This window comes from Bipolaris victoriae (genome assembly GCF_000527765.1).
Source record: "Bipolaris victoriae FI3 unplaced genomic scaffold scaffold_48, whole genome shotgun sequence".
Lineage (NCBI taxonomy): Eukaryota > Fungi > Ascomycota > Dothideomycetes > Pleosporales > Pleosporaceae > Bipolaris > Bipolaris victoriae.
The window spans coordinates 1-15048 of NW_014575344.1; the positions used below are offsets into that span (position 1 = coordinate 1).

General features: G+C 54.2%; 7 protein-coding genes across 7 annotated transcripts; 4 read left to right on the forward strand and 3 right to left on the reverse strand.

Moving 5' to 3' along the window:
* Positions 1–381: 381 nt before the first annotated feature.
* Positions 382–2586, forward strand: COCVIDRAFT_100712 (hypothetical protein; the record flags this gene model as incomplete). Its single annotated transcript, XM_014700527.1, has 4 exons — positions 382–566; positions 785–1789; positions 1844–2096; positions 2146–2586. The coding sequence occupies 4 exons, from the start codon at positions 382–384 to the stop codon at positions 2584–2586; spliced, it is 1884 nt and encodes a 627-aa protein (XP_014556013.1).
* A 1245-nt stretch (positions 2587–3831) lies between these two features.
* Positions 3832–5033, forward strand: COCVIDRAFT_16456 (glycoside hydrolase family 16 protein; the record flags this gene model as incomplete). The annotated part of the gene is made up of 2 exons (XM_014700509.1): positions 3832–3922; positions 3988–5033. 2 exons carry the CDS (start codon positions 3832–3834, stop codon positions 5031–5033), a joined length of 1137 nt encoding a protein of 378 aa, XP_014555995.1.
* Positions 5034–5593: 560 nt separating this feature from the next.
* Positions 5594–6175, reverse strand: COCVIDRAFT_16457 (hypothetical protein; the record flags this gene model as incomplete). Its single annotated transcript, XM_014700510.1, has 1 exon — positions 5594–6175. One exon carries the CDS (start codon positions 6173–6175, stop codon positions 5594–5596), a length of 582 nt encoding a protein of 193 aa, XP_014555996.1.
* A 571-nt stretch (positions 6176–6746) lies between these two features.
* On the reverse strand, positions 6747–8934 carry COCVIDRAFT_100707 (hypothetical protein; the record flags this gene model as incomplete). The annotated part of the gene is made up of 3 exons (XM_014700528.1): positions 6747–6796; positions 6848–8530; positions 8595–8934. The coding sequence occupies 3 exons, from the start codon at positions 8932–8934 to the stop codon at positions 6747–6749; spliced, it is 2073 nt and encodes a 690-aa protein (XP_014556014.1).
* Positions 8935–9372: 438 nt separating this feature from the next.
* COCVIDRAFT_100716 (hypothetical protein) lies at positions 9373–10732 on the forward strand (the record flags this gene model as incomplete). The annotated part of the gene is made up of 2 exons (XM_014700529.1): positions 9373–9491; positions 9568–10732. 2 exons carry the CDS (start codon positions 9373–9375, stop codon positions 10730–10732), a joined length of 1284 nt encoding a protein of 427 aa, XP_014556015.1.
* Positions 10733–10826: 94 nt separating this feature from the next.
* Positions 10827–12054, reverse strand: COCVIDRAFT_100844 (hypothetical protein; the record flags this gene model as incomplete). The annotated part of the gene is made up of 2 exons (XM_014700530.1): positions 10827–11874; positions 11939–12054. The coding sequence occupies 2 exons, from the start codon at positions 12052–12054 to the stop codon at positions 10827–10829; spliced, it is 1164 nt and encodes a 387-aa protein (XP_014556016.1).
* A 224-nt stretch (positions 12055–12278) lies between these two features.
* On the forward strand, positions 12279–14393 carry COCVIDRAFT_27094 (hypothetical protein; the record flags this gene model as incomplete). The annotated part of the gene is made up of 1 exon (XM_014700531.1): positions 12279–14393. The coding sequence occupies one exon, from the start codon at positions 12279–12281 to the stop codon at positions 14391–14393; it is 2115 nt and encodes a 704-aa protein (XP_014556017.1).
* Positions 14394–15048: the final 655 nt, after the last annotated feature.

Sequence of the window (15048 nt, forward strand, 5' to 3'; positions counted from 1 at the left end):
CGCAGCCACGCTATCCAAGTCCCCCCCACCATCCCACCGCCAATCACACGCCCGTCCAGCGCCAGGCGGGCGAGGGGAGCGCTAAGCCCATTCTCCAGCAATTGAAGAAATCGCAGGGCAGTGCGACGACAGCCAGCATCGCGCCGCCCGCTGTTTCCAAGTCTCCTTCACTCTCCCTCCCTCTACCGCTCCCTCTGGCTCGTTTGCTGCCCGCAGCCCGCCCAGGCCCGCTCTCCCTACCCCCCATCCCGTGAGCCCATGAGCGCTGCCCAACGCGTCCGGAACGCCTAACCGCAACATCGCATCCCCCCAGCAACCCCCCTCCAAGTCCCAGCTCTCCCAGCCCAGCCCATCCCAGCCCGTGGCGGGGGTAGAGCCACCATGAATGGCACCGACATGAAAAAGGCGGCCATCAACAAGGCCAAGCAGGTCGCGCAGGCCGCAAACAGTAACGGCGGCAAGAAGCGACGGAAGGGCCAGGACCTCAAACCCATCATCACGGCAGAGAATCAAGGCGGCGCCCAGAATGCATCGCCCTCTGGCTCCACGGCCTCCTTTCACTACAAGTACGTCGCTGACCAGCAACCCCCCTCCAAACCAAACCAACCCCCATCACGTCACCCTCCCGCCCGCCCCCACTGCACTTGATTTTGCTCTCTGCGCGCGCACACACACACTCACCGCACGCACGCACACTCTCTCTTTCTTTTCTCCGCATGTCATATGCCCCATGCCACCGCCGCCGCACTGCCGCAGCCCCAAACTGACCACAATAACCCCGCAGTGTGCAGAGCGCAACGTCGCCCCACAGCCAGAACAAAATGTACGGAAGCCAATTGAGCCACTCGCCAGACTCGTCGTCATCGTCGGTCGATGAGGCCGAGAACACGGCCGACGAGGAGGACTCGGAGGACTACTGCAAAGGCGGCTACCACCCAGTCCAAGTGGGCGAGGAGTACAAGGACGGCAAGTACACGATTGTGCGCAAACTCGGCTGGGGCCATTTCTCCACCGTCTGGCTGTCCAGAGACAACACCAATGGCAAGCACGTCGCCCTCAAGGTCGTCCGCTCCGCTGCGCATTACACCGAGACGGCCCTCGATGAGATCAAGCTGCTCAAAAAAGTCGTCGAAGCCAACAAAGACCACCCCGGCCGCGCACATGTCGTCAGTCTGCTCGACTCATTCAACCACAAGGGCCCCAACGGCGTCCACGTCTGCATGGTCTTTGAGGTACTGGGCGAGAATCTCCTGGGCTTGATCAAGCGATGGAACCACCGCGGCATACCCATGCCACTAGTCAAGCAAATCACAAAGCAGGTGCTCCTCGGCCTCGACTACCTCCACCGCGAGTGCGGCATCATCCACACCGATCTCAAGCCCGAGAACGTTCTTATCGAGATTGGCGACGTTGAGCAAATCGTAAAGACATATGTAAAAGAAGAGCCCACAAAGAAGGGTGGCGAAGATAGCGTTAGGAACGGCAGGCGGAGGCGAAGGACTTTGATCACAGGCAGTCAGCCACTCCCCAGTCCGCTCAACGCGAGCTTCAACCACGCTGAGCTGTCCAGCTTCCCTGGAAGCACCCAGAGCCTGAACAAGGTTATGAGCGAGGGTACAGGTAAACTTTCCCCCACGACTGTTCCGAGTCCTCCTCCTTCATCAGACGGTGTCGTAATGAGTGGTGCTCTAGCAACTCCGGCTTCTACATCGAACCTGTCCATGGCAGAACGGCTCGGCATCAAGTCGACAAACGAAGACGACGCACAGAAACAGCGAGAAAAATCTGCGTAAGTTGGCGACATGTCCTGGTGTAAACAAGTTTACTAACACTCAAATCTCAGCGACCTGCTTACCAAAGAGGTATCCAGCATCAGCCTTGACAGGCCCGCTAGCGCTTCGGGCAAATCACAGCTTGAACAGCAGGTCGAACACTCTTTCGAAACAATATCTGTCAAAATCGCAGATCTCGGAAACGCCTGTTGGGTTGGGCACCACTTTACCAACGACATCCAGACCAGGCAGTACAGATCCCCAGAAGTTATCCTGGGCGGTAAGTGGGGTGCCAGTACTGACGTTTGGAGTATGGCTGCAATGGTATGACGAGTGACCTATCAGATGCAGGCAGCCTTGCTGACAGGGATAGACATTCGAACTCATCACGGGCGACTATCTTTTTGACCCACAATCCGGCACCAAGTATGGCAAGGACGACGATCATATTGCTCAGATTATTGAACTGTTGGGAACCTTCCCCAAAGGCTTATGCATGTCCGGTAAATGGTCACAGGAGATTTTTAATCGCAAAGGCGAGCTTCGCAACATTCACAGATTACGACATTGGGCGCTGCCAGATGTTCTGCACGAAAAATACCATTTCAGCACAGAGGAGAGCAAGAAGATTGCCGACTTTTTGTTGCCCATGTTGGAATTGCTACCCGCGGATCGAGCCAATGCTGGAGGAATGGCAGGTCATGAATTCTTGAAGGACACAAAGGGAATGGAGAATGTTAACTTGAATATTCCGGTTGGTAGCAAGGGCGAGGGCATAGAGGGTTGGGCTACGGAGGTTAAGAAGACCAGGTAGACCCAAACTATGCATGTTGAGAGGCCGAGGGGTTGCCGAGGACTGAAGATGCCGATGAGCTGTGAGCAATGACGAAGAGTTTTGCAAGCTTTCCGATGCCCTGACAATTTGTCAAGGTCCGCGAGCTATGCAAAGGCCGCGAGTCGTGAGCTGGAATTCAACCAGTACCAAATCTCGCAAAGGCCGGCCGAATACAAGATTCTCGTATGCAAAGCAGCTGTGCCTGATCTCAAGGTACCATGATCTGGCTGCGAAAACGGGGTGGCCGCCTCCTTGTGCGGGCGGTACGAGCTAGCGGCGGCGGCGGCGGCATTGCGACATGTACTTACGGCTTACTTGTGTGTTTTGGAACACGCAGCGTGAGAACAGTGTCTGGAACCCAGTGGCGAAAACGTATGAAATGGTTTGTATTTTCTTTTTTTTTCGTTCCTTCTTGTGCAGATTAGAGCCTTTTTTACGATTCATGAAGCGTGCAAAAGACGGATGTTTATGTTTTATCCCTCGAAGCAATGAAAGATTCACGAAGTATTATGTATAAAGTACACAGGAGATACGGGTAAAATGGGTCTAGCGATGCTAAACATAGTCCGCCTGACAGGCCCTCAGCCACACTTAGGAACAACACACGGAGACACTAGTGGATCGGGCGTCGTCATCACGAACCAAGTCAGCTTCAACACAGACCACGTGGGATGGCTGGGTGGTATTAGCTGCCAAATTCCTTCGTGTTCTTGGAGGCACCGGTGCCGAATTAAACGTCTTGTGTACGGGTACAGAGTACTAGGCACTGATTATGTGCATTGTGCGCCACCACGCTTTTTTGGTCGCTAACACACCTGGCGCTTGGGTCCAGGGGGCGACCTCGATGCGGACATGTCAAGCCCTTTGCGGACCGCACCAAGCCTGCAATGGATTCGCGCTATCCGATCAGGTGGTATACGGGATTCATGGATTCCTTTTTCTAAATTTGATGCTTGCATTGCTTCTCGGTTTCTAGACTGACGCTTTTTGTAGCCTAGTCGGCGCTAAGACCCTCTCTCTCTCTCTCTCTCTTATCATCTTGGGGGGGTTGGTTTCACACATATATATTCCATATGGGCTGAGCGGCTCTGTTCGGAATCCAGCATCATATCTCATATTGCCTTTTTCTTACCTCATCCTAATACGCCTCTTAATTATCTTACTTACCTTAATTACTTATATTTTTTTAATCCAAGTTCGCATATATACTTTTCTAAAAAGAAAATGTTGTTTCCTACCTCCCTACTCGTCTTGTCTGGCTTGACCTACTCTGTACTCGGTCAGACACATACAGACTGTAATCCTACCAAGAAGTGTAAGTCTCACCTTCATAGACTGAGAGAGTCTAATTTATGTCTCGCTCAAACTAACACTGTCCAGCATGTCCTGCCGCCCCAGCTCTCGATACATCATACTACAGCCGCGACTTCACCAAGGAGGGTGCCGACGATGACAACTGGAAAATGACCGCCTCAGGTGTCTCCTACAGCGACAAGGGCGCCGAATTCAAAATCTCCAAGAAAGGCGACCACCCCACCATCCAGTCCAAATGGTACATCTTCTTCGGCTCCGTCTCATTCCTTATGCGCGTAGCACCGGGCACCGGCATCGTCTCCTCGGCCATCCTCCAATCCGATGATCTCGACGAGATTGACTGGGAATGGCTAGGTGGCCAAGCCGCCGAAGTCCAAACCAACTACTTCTCCAAGGGCAACACAGCAACCTACAACCGCATGGCCAAAGCCGCGATCCCCTCTGGCAACGCCGAAACCGAGCTCCACAACTACACCATCTCGTGGACGCAAGACAGCATGCAGTGGATCATCGACGGCGGCGTGCAGCGCGAAGTCAAGTACTCTGACGTAAACTCCGCCTACGGATACCCACAAACGCCCATGAATGTGCGCATCGGCATCTGGGCGGGCGGCGATCCGGATAACTCCGAGGGCACGATTGAGTGGGCGGGCGGTCTTACGGATTTCGGAAAGGGACCGTACTCGATGGTTGTGGAGAAGGTCGAGGTTATCAATCATGCGCCGGCGAAGCAGTACCAATATGGCGATTTGAGCGGAACCTACGATAGCATTGTTGTGGATCAGAAGGGTGATGGAAGCGGTGATAAGAGCAAGTCTTCGTCTTCGTCTGCGTCTGCGTCTGCGTCTGCTTCCGCGTCTGCTTCCGCGTCAAAGTCCATGACTACTTCTGCTTCTGCTTCTGCTACCGCCAGCGCTTCTTCCTCGGCTACATCGGGTGCTAGCAGTGAGAGTGCCAGCAATGGGCCCAGCAAGACGGCGGCTGCGGCGGCAGCTGATCACGCTTCACCTTCCAGCAGTGCGCTGCCGGAATCCAACGGTGCGGGTGTTGAGAGCGTCAAGTGGAGGTACGCAGTGCTCATGGGCGCTGCTGCCATTGCATTTGCCATTTAAAAAAAAAGATATCCTCCAAAAAGCGAAGCGATTTTGTTTTATTTTTTGCTTGCTACAACACTGTATATACCGTGTTTAATACCCCATTTGAGCGTTTTTAGACGGAAGCAAAGAGAAAAGAAACAATTCAGTCTTGAATTGTTCAAGCCATTTTACTCGAAATTTCCAGCCGTGTGTCACTTTCCTGCAAATGAGACTCATGAAGATCATTTAAGATTAGTACGAGAAATTCGATATTTCAATCATCTGTGTTCTCACATCAGTGGGATCTAATCTCACTATTTGAACATCCGTGTCATCTTACTCATATCCCACCCCCCCCGAATTAACCCTAGCCATCTCACACACTTTTTTCGATTAACCTTCTTACTCATCCCCATGCAAACAAAACTCTCACGATTAACTTTTCGCCATAACAGCTTATCTCTACTTTACCTATCCAGACAAAGAAAAGAAAAGAAAAAAGAAACACGAGAGACAAAAGTAGAAAAAAGTTTTTACCCATGTACTTACTTCATAACTTATCCCCATACAAAATAATACATTCTTGGTATTTCTCATCAGCTCAACCACCCAAGCATCCACCCCCTTATCCTCCCCCACACCCGTCGTATCCCCTGTGCCTTGTCCTCCTCCTCTTCTACCCCTTGCCTCTCCAAATCCACATCTATATCTATATCCACGTCCACGCCCCTAACCATCTCCCCCCCATTCCTCCTCGCACGAGCCACCATCTCTCCCTCAACCACAGAATCGCACCTCGAGCCATCACAATCCGTTTGCAGTAGCCCTACCTGTGCCTGTTCCTGTGCCGGTACCCCAGGCGGACCCGCAAACTCGGGTGCAGACGGTAGCGCAGGCACGTTTTTGACAAAGACCCAGAGGGCGGGGCTGGGTTCTACGGGTTGCCAGCCGCTGAGCATGATATTCGGGGTAGGGGATCTCGGTCTTTCTTGTGAGGGTTGGCGGGAGGCGTGTGGGGAAGGGGGTTTGGGGCACGACTCGGATGGCGTTTCTTCATGATGAGAGGATGGAGGGGAGGTGTGCTTCACGTTGGATTCACGCGAGGGCGATGTGTGATGGTGGGCCCATTGGCTGGTGCTTGGCCTGCTTCTGGGTATAGGAGTTGTTGGTCGAGACATGGTGGTCTTAGTTGGGTGTTGTCCTTTTTTTTCCAAGTCTCGTTGTACACAACTCTCTATAACTATACCGGTGGTGGCCTCTGTTGACCTCAAGTCTGGCTTATGGTCTCTGATATTTTTGAGACATCTACTTTTGATTCACTCGGGGTTCTGTGTTTGTAGTCTCTGTAATCTCTGTAGCGCGGGAGTCGCAGATGTATCTTGGCGTGTGTTCGTAATGTCTGGATCTGCTGTGATGGCATAACGTGAATGTCCGTGAGAAAGGGAATATAGCACAAAGGAGCATCGCTTTTGTATGCTTAGACTGAATTCTTACACTGAATTCCTACACTGAAACCATGGTTGAGATTTAGGCTCCCTCATGGTAAGTCGGATGCTGCCCAAACGGAATGTCTGTAATTCAAACCACCCCCATTCTGCTTACAAAAACATGATATCTTACTTTTAACTGGCCAAACCTTTGCCAGAAATCCCCAGGTCATATCACAGTAGAACAGATGCTGTCAAACGCCGGTTGGCCCACAAATATACACAACGAATAAGGACGAACACAAAACATTAGCTATCCAGTTCAGCGACCCGATCTCGCCTTTGTTTGAGCTCTGCGCTCTTTCGCCGTTTCTATAATAGTGTTAGTATTTGCTATCAGGTCTGTGATTGAGATTGACTTACTCTCGTCGTATACCAAAAACTCATGTAGTGCACTGCCAGCGGGGACCATGGGCAGAACAGGCACCTTTTGGTCCGTCACAATCTCCAGCAGGGCTGGACCTTCGGTATCGAGCAGCCACTTGAGCGAATCCTCCAGCTCGTCGATTTTCATGCAGCGCTTGGCCTGAACACCCATGGCGTCACCGAGCTTGACAAAGTCGGCGTTACGCTGGTGAGTGTGGGAGAAACGGTCAGTGTAGAAGAGGGTTTGCCATTGTGTGACCATGCCCTGCTCCTCATTGTTAAGGATAATGACCTTGACACCAATGTTAAATTCAGCCGCGGTGGAGAGTTCAGTTAGAGTCATGCTAAAGGAAGAGTCGCCGTCGATGTCGATGACTGTGCAGTCTGGTCGTGCAACCTTGGCACCAATGGCGGCTGGCAGACCATAACCCATAGTACCGAGACCACCCGAGGTGATCATGGTACGCGGGTACCGCCATCGGTAGTGCTGAGCGCACCACATTTGATGCTGACCAACACCGGTAGTAAGAATGGTTTGTTCCTTGCGATCGGCTGTGAGATCTGAAAGCTTCTCCATGACAGTCTGAGGCTTGATCAACCCATTCTCGCCCTCCTTCTCGTAAGCCCAAGGGAAGCGCTTCTTCCATTCGGCAATTTGGCCCATCCACTCGGGACGGTCATCAACCTTGTTTACTAGAGGCAGGAGCTGCTTCAAATTTGTGCCAAGATCTCCCTCAACAGCCTCAGTCGCTTGTACGACCTTGTTGATGTTCTTTGGCATAATTTCAAAGTGAATGATTCCTCCACGGCCCTCGGCTGCAGCAGCCTTGGCAGCAGGAGCGAACTTGGAGATGGCACCGGTAATGCGGTCGTCGAAACGGGCGCCAAGAGCGAGAATGAGGTCGGCTTCCTGCATAGCCATGTTGGCATAGGCTGAGCCGTGCATACCCAGCATGTGCAGGGACTTGGGGTCGAGCTCGTCGAAACCTCCGAGGCCTTGTAGAGTGGTGGTGACGGGTATGGTAACCTTTTCAGCGAGTTCCTTGAGAAGGCGAGGGCCGTCTTCTGTTTGCAAGATACCCTGGCCAGCGTAGATGACGGGCTTCTTGGCCTTGTTGATCAGGTCGGCAGATCTCCTAATGGACTGGTCCAACTGCTGCTTGCTCAATTCCCTTGCGGCAATGGTGGCGGCACTGACGGTGGTGGGGAGGGTGCTGCTCATGGGGATGGCTCTTTGGAGAACGCTAGCAGTGACATCTTTGGGCAAGTCGACAAGAACAGGTCCTGGGCGGCCGCTGGTGGCAATCTCGAAAGCCTCGTTAATTCTCCTTGGTAGCTCGGCAATGTTCTTGACGAGGACATTCCACTTTGTGCAGGGCCTTGTGATGCCGACCATATCGGCTTCCTGGAAAGCGTCTGAGCCAATTGCGCTGGTGACGACCTGACCGCAGAAAACAACGAGAGGGGTTCCGTCCATGAGGGCATCCTGCATGGGTGTGACGACATTTGTGGCGCCAGGGCCAGAGGTGACGAGGACAACACCAGGCTTGCCACTTGCGCGAGCATAACCCTCGGCCATATGGCCTGCGCCCTGTTCATGTCGTGGGAGGATAAAGTCAAAGTGTTTGGACTGGTAAATGGCATCGAAAACGGGGAGAATGGCGCCGCCCGGGTATCCAACTGTTCACGTTAGTATAATTTCAAGACAGTGGCCTAAGAAAAAAATAAATAAAGAGTAGCGTACAGATGTGCTTGACGCCCTGACGGAGCATCATCTCGTGGAAAATCTGGCCGCCAGTCATGCCAACGAACGAGTGGTCCATTGCAGGTGAGCGGTACTGCTTCAATGGCTGGACACTGTCATAGTCGTCGCGGTTGAAGGCAGGCGATGGTCTTGAGCGCGGTTGCGATTGTGTGCCGGCGGCGGCAGTGCTCTGTGTTCGCTTTGCATCCTGGGAGGCGGCATTGGCAGTGAGGGCCTGGGCAGGCCTGCGGAAGGGCGAGACGGCAGCTTTGTGTGGTGTTGTGGAAAAGCAGCGGGTGCGGTTGAGAGCATTGATAGCTCGCGTGCGTGACTGGAGCATTATGAAGGCGGGCGTCCACGCAGGGGACGAAATACAGAGCAGCGACACTCAGAAAGAAAAAGCAAGAAGGGCAAGGGAGTGAGAAGGCGGGAGAGACGGGGTAATAATAAGCAAAAGCGTATTTGAGTCAAACCGTGTGGTCGCCGCTTGGGTCGACGGCCGGACAGAGTCGTGGCGCATCTGATGAAAAGTCAGTGGGGTCCGAGGTCGAGGCGGCGGGGGGTGTGATTGGCCCGTCCCCGCAGTTGCACCGTCTGCTGCCGAATATCGGAGCCTCCCCTGCTGCCGGCACTCTGCTCACCTCCACCACCACCTCCACCAAGACCGAAACCCCCGCTAAGCATCCGGTGTATGTGCTACTAGTCTAAGACGGACCCGTTTAGTATACATAAAGCACATACATACACACCTTCGTGCTGCACCTCGCTCCTCCATGCCATGCAGGCCCCCGCGCGACGAGGCCACGGGCGGGCGGCGTCAGGCCATGAACGTCGTCAGGGCATCGTCCGCCGCTCGACAAAGGGCCCGCTCGATGCCGAAGACGTGATCGTGGACGAGTATGCCCTCTCCCGCGCCCATTGCCCTGCGAAGAAGCTCCCACGACGACGACCTCGTGCTTACACGGCAATACAGCCCCCTGGCCGCCCCTCCAACACGTCCTGATGCTGCCCCGCAACCTCCTCCTCCACAGCAGCAGCAACACAATATACCCCCGGCCCGTGCCATTGACGACATGCCCTCCAAGGACTTCAGCTTCATGCAAGACCCCCAGGCCTATCACGTCCTGCCCGTCACAAACGTTCCGCCGCCCTTCCTCAACGCTCCACATGCCCCTCCTGTCTCGTCGCCCATAGACTCGCTCCTCTACTCGGGCCACTATCGCCTTGCTGCCATTGCTGCCGCCCGCAACCTGGTCTCCGCTGCCCCGGGCGACCACGACACCCTCTTCCACCTTGTTCATGTGCGTCTAGCATGTCTCTGTCTGCTGCAGGAGCATGCCCTCGCCGCCCAGGAGTCAAAGGTCCTGGGTGATTTGGCCAGTGCCTTCTACCGACACCCCCTCACAAATGCCCATCTCGTACCTTGGGAGCTGCGGCTCTTGGTCGTCCGATTGGCTGCCCTGGGCTATGGCGAGTGGCGCAAGGGTATCATGGGTTATTACGAGCTTGCGCGCGAATGCAGAGAAAACATTGTCAGGGGCCCAGAGTCTGAAAAAAAGCTATGGAGATCGCGGTTGCGTGACTGTGGCATCCGCGTTGCAAATGTCTTGGTGGAAATGGGCGACCTTGAGGGAGCTGGCCGGCACTTATCCACGCTGGCAGCCGACGAGGAGCAGACGAGAGAAATCGCCCTCATGGAAACGCTGGTCTGGCTCCGCGTGGGCCACGTGCAGGCCGCCCGTCGCTGTCTGGCCCGAGCCTCGGAAGCTTCCCCAGATGAGCTCATCGACGGCACCCTCAATGCCCTCCTCGAGCTCGCAAACTCTGATTACCAGGCTGCCGTAACATCGCTGCAGGCCCTTCGTGAAAAATTCTCAGACGACGCGATGGTGGCCCAGAACCTGGCCGTGTGTCTACTCTACACTGGACGTATCTCGGATGCAAAGAACATCCTGAACGACTTGGTTGACACCAGCCCGCCATTCCATTCCCTGATACTGAACCTGAGCACCGTCTTTGAACTTTGTACAGAGCGGAACCGCGACAAAAAACTGGCCCTGGCTGAAAAGCTCGCCAGTCGGAAAGAAGGCGCTGGTGACGTAGGCTGGGAACTCACTAACGCTGAGTTCAAATTGTAGTAGTATAGCGAGTGATCTGGATACCCCCAATAAAACATTAGATCGAATGCATCTTGATATCAATCGCCGCTCTTCCGCGTGTATCCTCGTTCCGCTATCTGCTTGGTCTTCGCAAGTCCAGAATATCTGATAGCTTCACATTGCCCTTTGCTCCCCAACCCGCAGTCCCTTGAGCCACGTCGGGTCGAACATGAACGTACCATCCCCAAGCACGTCTATCCAGTTCTTCTTTGCTCAATATGCTTGCCCAGGACTGATACAACAGTTCCAGTGCCCCTAGCAACAAACCCAGGTTTCGTTTCTTTTCCGCTGCCGTAGCATCCGCACTTTTCTTCATCTTGGCTTTTGTTTTGGTCGGCGCATCGCCTTCTTGCTTGATCCCATCTTCTGGTAGCTTCTCAAATGCCTTCAAAAGATACAGTCTAGGTCTCTCGGCTGGATAAATCGGCAGATTTTCCCGTCCGCTCGTGGAGTGCGTCGAACCACCCGGCTGGTTGGCCTTCTTCAACTCATCTAGATCAATAGCCCACAGCGCAGTCTCCTTCGCTCTTTCCTCACCTGCTGTGTCGGCGAAATACTTGGTTGTTCGCTGGGTCCCGTAGCCTTCGTCCTCCCACTCGTATCCCCACCGCTTCATGACCCGTATCTCGCGCGTCATGATGCGCATAACCGGCTGTCCCTCACCCCACCCTTCTTCTTCCGCAGGCCGCCCCTTGTCCAGCCCAATGTGCACAGCTTTCGTCTTGCTATTCATAGATGTGACTGCTTGGGCGAGACTCAACCTACTCGAGATTGGCTGCTCAGGCATCGTATACTTTATCAACGTGACAGCAAATGCAAGTAACAGAGGTGCGCGATTGGTATATAGCACCGTCGCCGTCAACGCCTCTTCGTTCGTCTCTGCTTCTGGCAGTGCAAGCTCCGCCTCAAGCTCCGCGCCACTCAGTGGCTGGCCAAACGTGGCTTTCGACTTCGCCTTCTTGACTGGCAACGGCGCAGATGCCATTGTAGCGCCATCTTGATCTGCGGCCGTCCGTTTCTTGGAGACTCGTTTCGCGGCATTGAGACATTGTCGTGCTGCTTTCTCATCCCCAAAAATGTCCTTGAGCGTTGCGAAATCGGCTTTTGATATGTCTAGAGCGCTGGTACCGTGCGTTTGGCGTTAGTGGGGTGTTGAAACGCGGTGTTGCGCTGTCACGTGCTTACGTGTTGAGTCTCGCTGCTTGCAGATCAGGCACCTTGCCCATGGCCTGCTTGAGAGGGACTTTGGCCTCTTGGTTGAGGAAGCGAAGGAGAGCAGGGATATCCTGTGTAGAAGCCATGGCGGGCGCTTTGCTCTACCAGTCTGTCTTGTTTGTCTGTGTTGCGATGGGCATGACGTTATGGGATGGCAGTCCGGGATCTTGAAAGTTACCGGCTGTCGGGATGGACGCGCTAGTTTGCATCTCTCATGGTCCTGTCGCAAGCTCAACCTTGACACTTGCACACTCATCCCTCGACACCCCATGTCGCATTACCCCTACTCAATCTCAGTTGAATCCCAATCATGGCTTTCAAGTTCTCTCTCGGCAGCGCGAAAGCCAACAAGGCGCAATTAAATTCAAAGGCCAAAGAAGATGAAGAGGCAAAGGCACGGGAAGAGAAGAATGCCCTCGACAAGGTCATGGCAGATTTCGAGGCCGAGCATGGGGGCGAGAAAAGCGTACTGGGCGAGTCGGAGCGCGACCAGGAGGCCGACAATGTATTCGTTCCAACTGGAAGTAAGAGGCACTTTACAGGCAGACAGAGGACCATGAAAAGCGGCCCTGGTACACTCGACGCTGAGCCTCTCGACGGCTACCCAAGGCCTGGAGTCACTCCGGGGCGTCCTGCACAACAAATGCCGTCGCGATTTGGTGTGTCGGCACCTACCGGCCCTGCTGCGTTGCATGGCCCAAAGCCGACCGAGAATGTGTTTACGACCGTCGTAGCAAAAGCATCCAACCTCCCGCCTGCCATTGATCCACGCCGGGTAGAAGAACTCTTTGCCGATTTCCCATCACTGAAAATTACAAGAGTTGAGAAGATACCACCGCAGGGCCCGTCACCCAAAGGCCGGCCGTCTGCAACAATGAAGGTCATATTCGACAAGGATGCGAGTGCGCGCGACTTGGACGATGCTATGAATAAACTCAACGACAAAAAGTATCTAGGCAAGGGTTACTATCTACACTTGGATAGATATCTGGGCGGCCGCTCGGCAGATACAGCACAGCGCACAGAGCCATTTGGTGCACGATGGCAGGCGCCTGAGATCCCAAAGGGTTTTGCACCACCCCCCGATCTAGGTGGTGGTGGCGGTGGGAGAGATAGACCTCGCGAAGACACCGAGCAACTCATTGTCACCGCCAACCAGCCCCCAGACATTGCGACGCTAAGACTAGTGCACCAGACCATAGAGGGCGTGATACTAGGCGGTGTGGAGTTTGAGGCTGCATTGATGAACGATGCGCAAATACAAGAAGAAGAACGCTTCGCTTGGCTCTATGACCAAAAGCATCCTGTGAACCGCTATTACCGATGGCGCTTACACCAGATTGTCTGTGACAGTCCGAACCCAGAGATTTTTGAGCGCCAGGGTGACTGGCGCGGGCCTCTAGATCCCCTTGCCGACGAGTTTGCCGACCACTTGGGCGCATTTGATTCAGAAGATGACATGATGGATAGTGATGATGAAGAGGAGAAGGAGAAGCCACAGTACAAGCCTCTTCCAGTTGGAGATAATTATCCTGGACGGGTTGATAATGGACACGGCATCATGAGTCCGCGGTCAAGAGCCATGCTTCTATGGTTGCTCACATCCCTTCCGCCTGGTAGCATTGTCGCCGATGACATTGCTGCCATTTCAAATTTTGCAGTCGAACACGCTGGACAGGGCATGGACGAAGTGGTGCACATTCTTGTCTCAAACATCATACACCCCTTTCAGCTCACTGATACCAATCCGAGGAACAGGCCAGCTGATGCAGACACAAAAGACGATCTTCGCCGACCTGATACCCGACAGGTGACGCTGAATGCTTTGCGCATTATTTCAGATGTACTTCTTGTCACTGCAAAAGAGTCTGGAGTGTCGTACAAATATCGTCTTGCGATAGCTACAGAGCTTGTGGGCCGCAAAGTGTTTGAACATCTTGAGCAGTTACCTTCGCAGCTGGAAATGGGTCGGATGACTGAGAGAAGCTACCGGGATGAAGTCAACGTCATTCTCAAGGTATGGCAGGAAGAGCATTTGTTCGACGAGTCGACGCTCAGCCATCTTGACGAGGCGTTTAACGCGCGCGAGAGGCAGAAGGAGGAGGAGGAACAGGCAAGGCGATTAGCAGAAAAGAGGAAACGGAAGAGCAATGTAGTCCGTAAAGCGGTTAGCACTGGCGGTGAAGATGGAGACGAGGATGAGAAGATGCATGTCGATGACGAGACACGCAACGATGGCACCGAGGGTGACATGGATCAAGGATCGGGCATGGAAGCAGAAGAAGTGCCCATGGCTACAGACGCGGTTGAACCCGCCCTTGCACAATCTGAGGCCGACGTGATTCCCGGGGAGACGGCGGTAGCAAGGGCTCGCCGGTTGCGGCCGAGGGCAGAGGACATGTTTGCCCTGGATGAGGACGAGTGAGGGGCGGAGTAGAGGCCTGGGGATGTCATGAGACGGCTGTCCATGGGGGGTTGAAGGGTGTTGAATTGATTGATTGTGTTTGTGTATATACTTAGAACAATCGGTGGCGCGAGGGCCGTGGTGATATACTTGGAGTGTAGAATAGCGGGCCTGCAGAAGCAACACAGGCGCCATGCCGCTAGCACAACGCACCCCACCCTGGATCGCCGTTCAGCATGACCCCTGATTCGATATGCTTGGTGAACATATGGTGATCGCACAGAGATGTCGTGGAGGCGCGTGAATTTGATGGCGTTTTCCAAGATAGCTGGCGGTGGCAACATGATTGGCCCAAGGGGGCACCCGTGGAGCGCCGTGAACATGGTGGGACCGCCCGCTACGGAAGCTCTCCGCCTAAACCAACAACACAGACACTTGGAGTTGCTACCTCACACCGCCTCGCCGCCCTTTTTCGCCTACTTACTCGCGCAGCTGCCCCTCCGGCAGCGGCTTACGTCCGCAGGGATATTTTCTCCCTCCATTCATTCTCTGCCAAGACCAGCGCTCTTCCGCTGCCATCTCCGCAGCTTCACGCCGCCCAGTCCTCCACCACCACCACTTGCTCTCCCTCTCCCGCCGCCCTCGCTGTTCCCCCCCCCTCCTCCTCCTTCCCCCC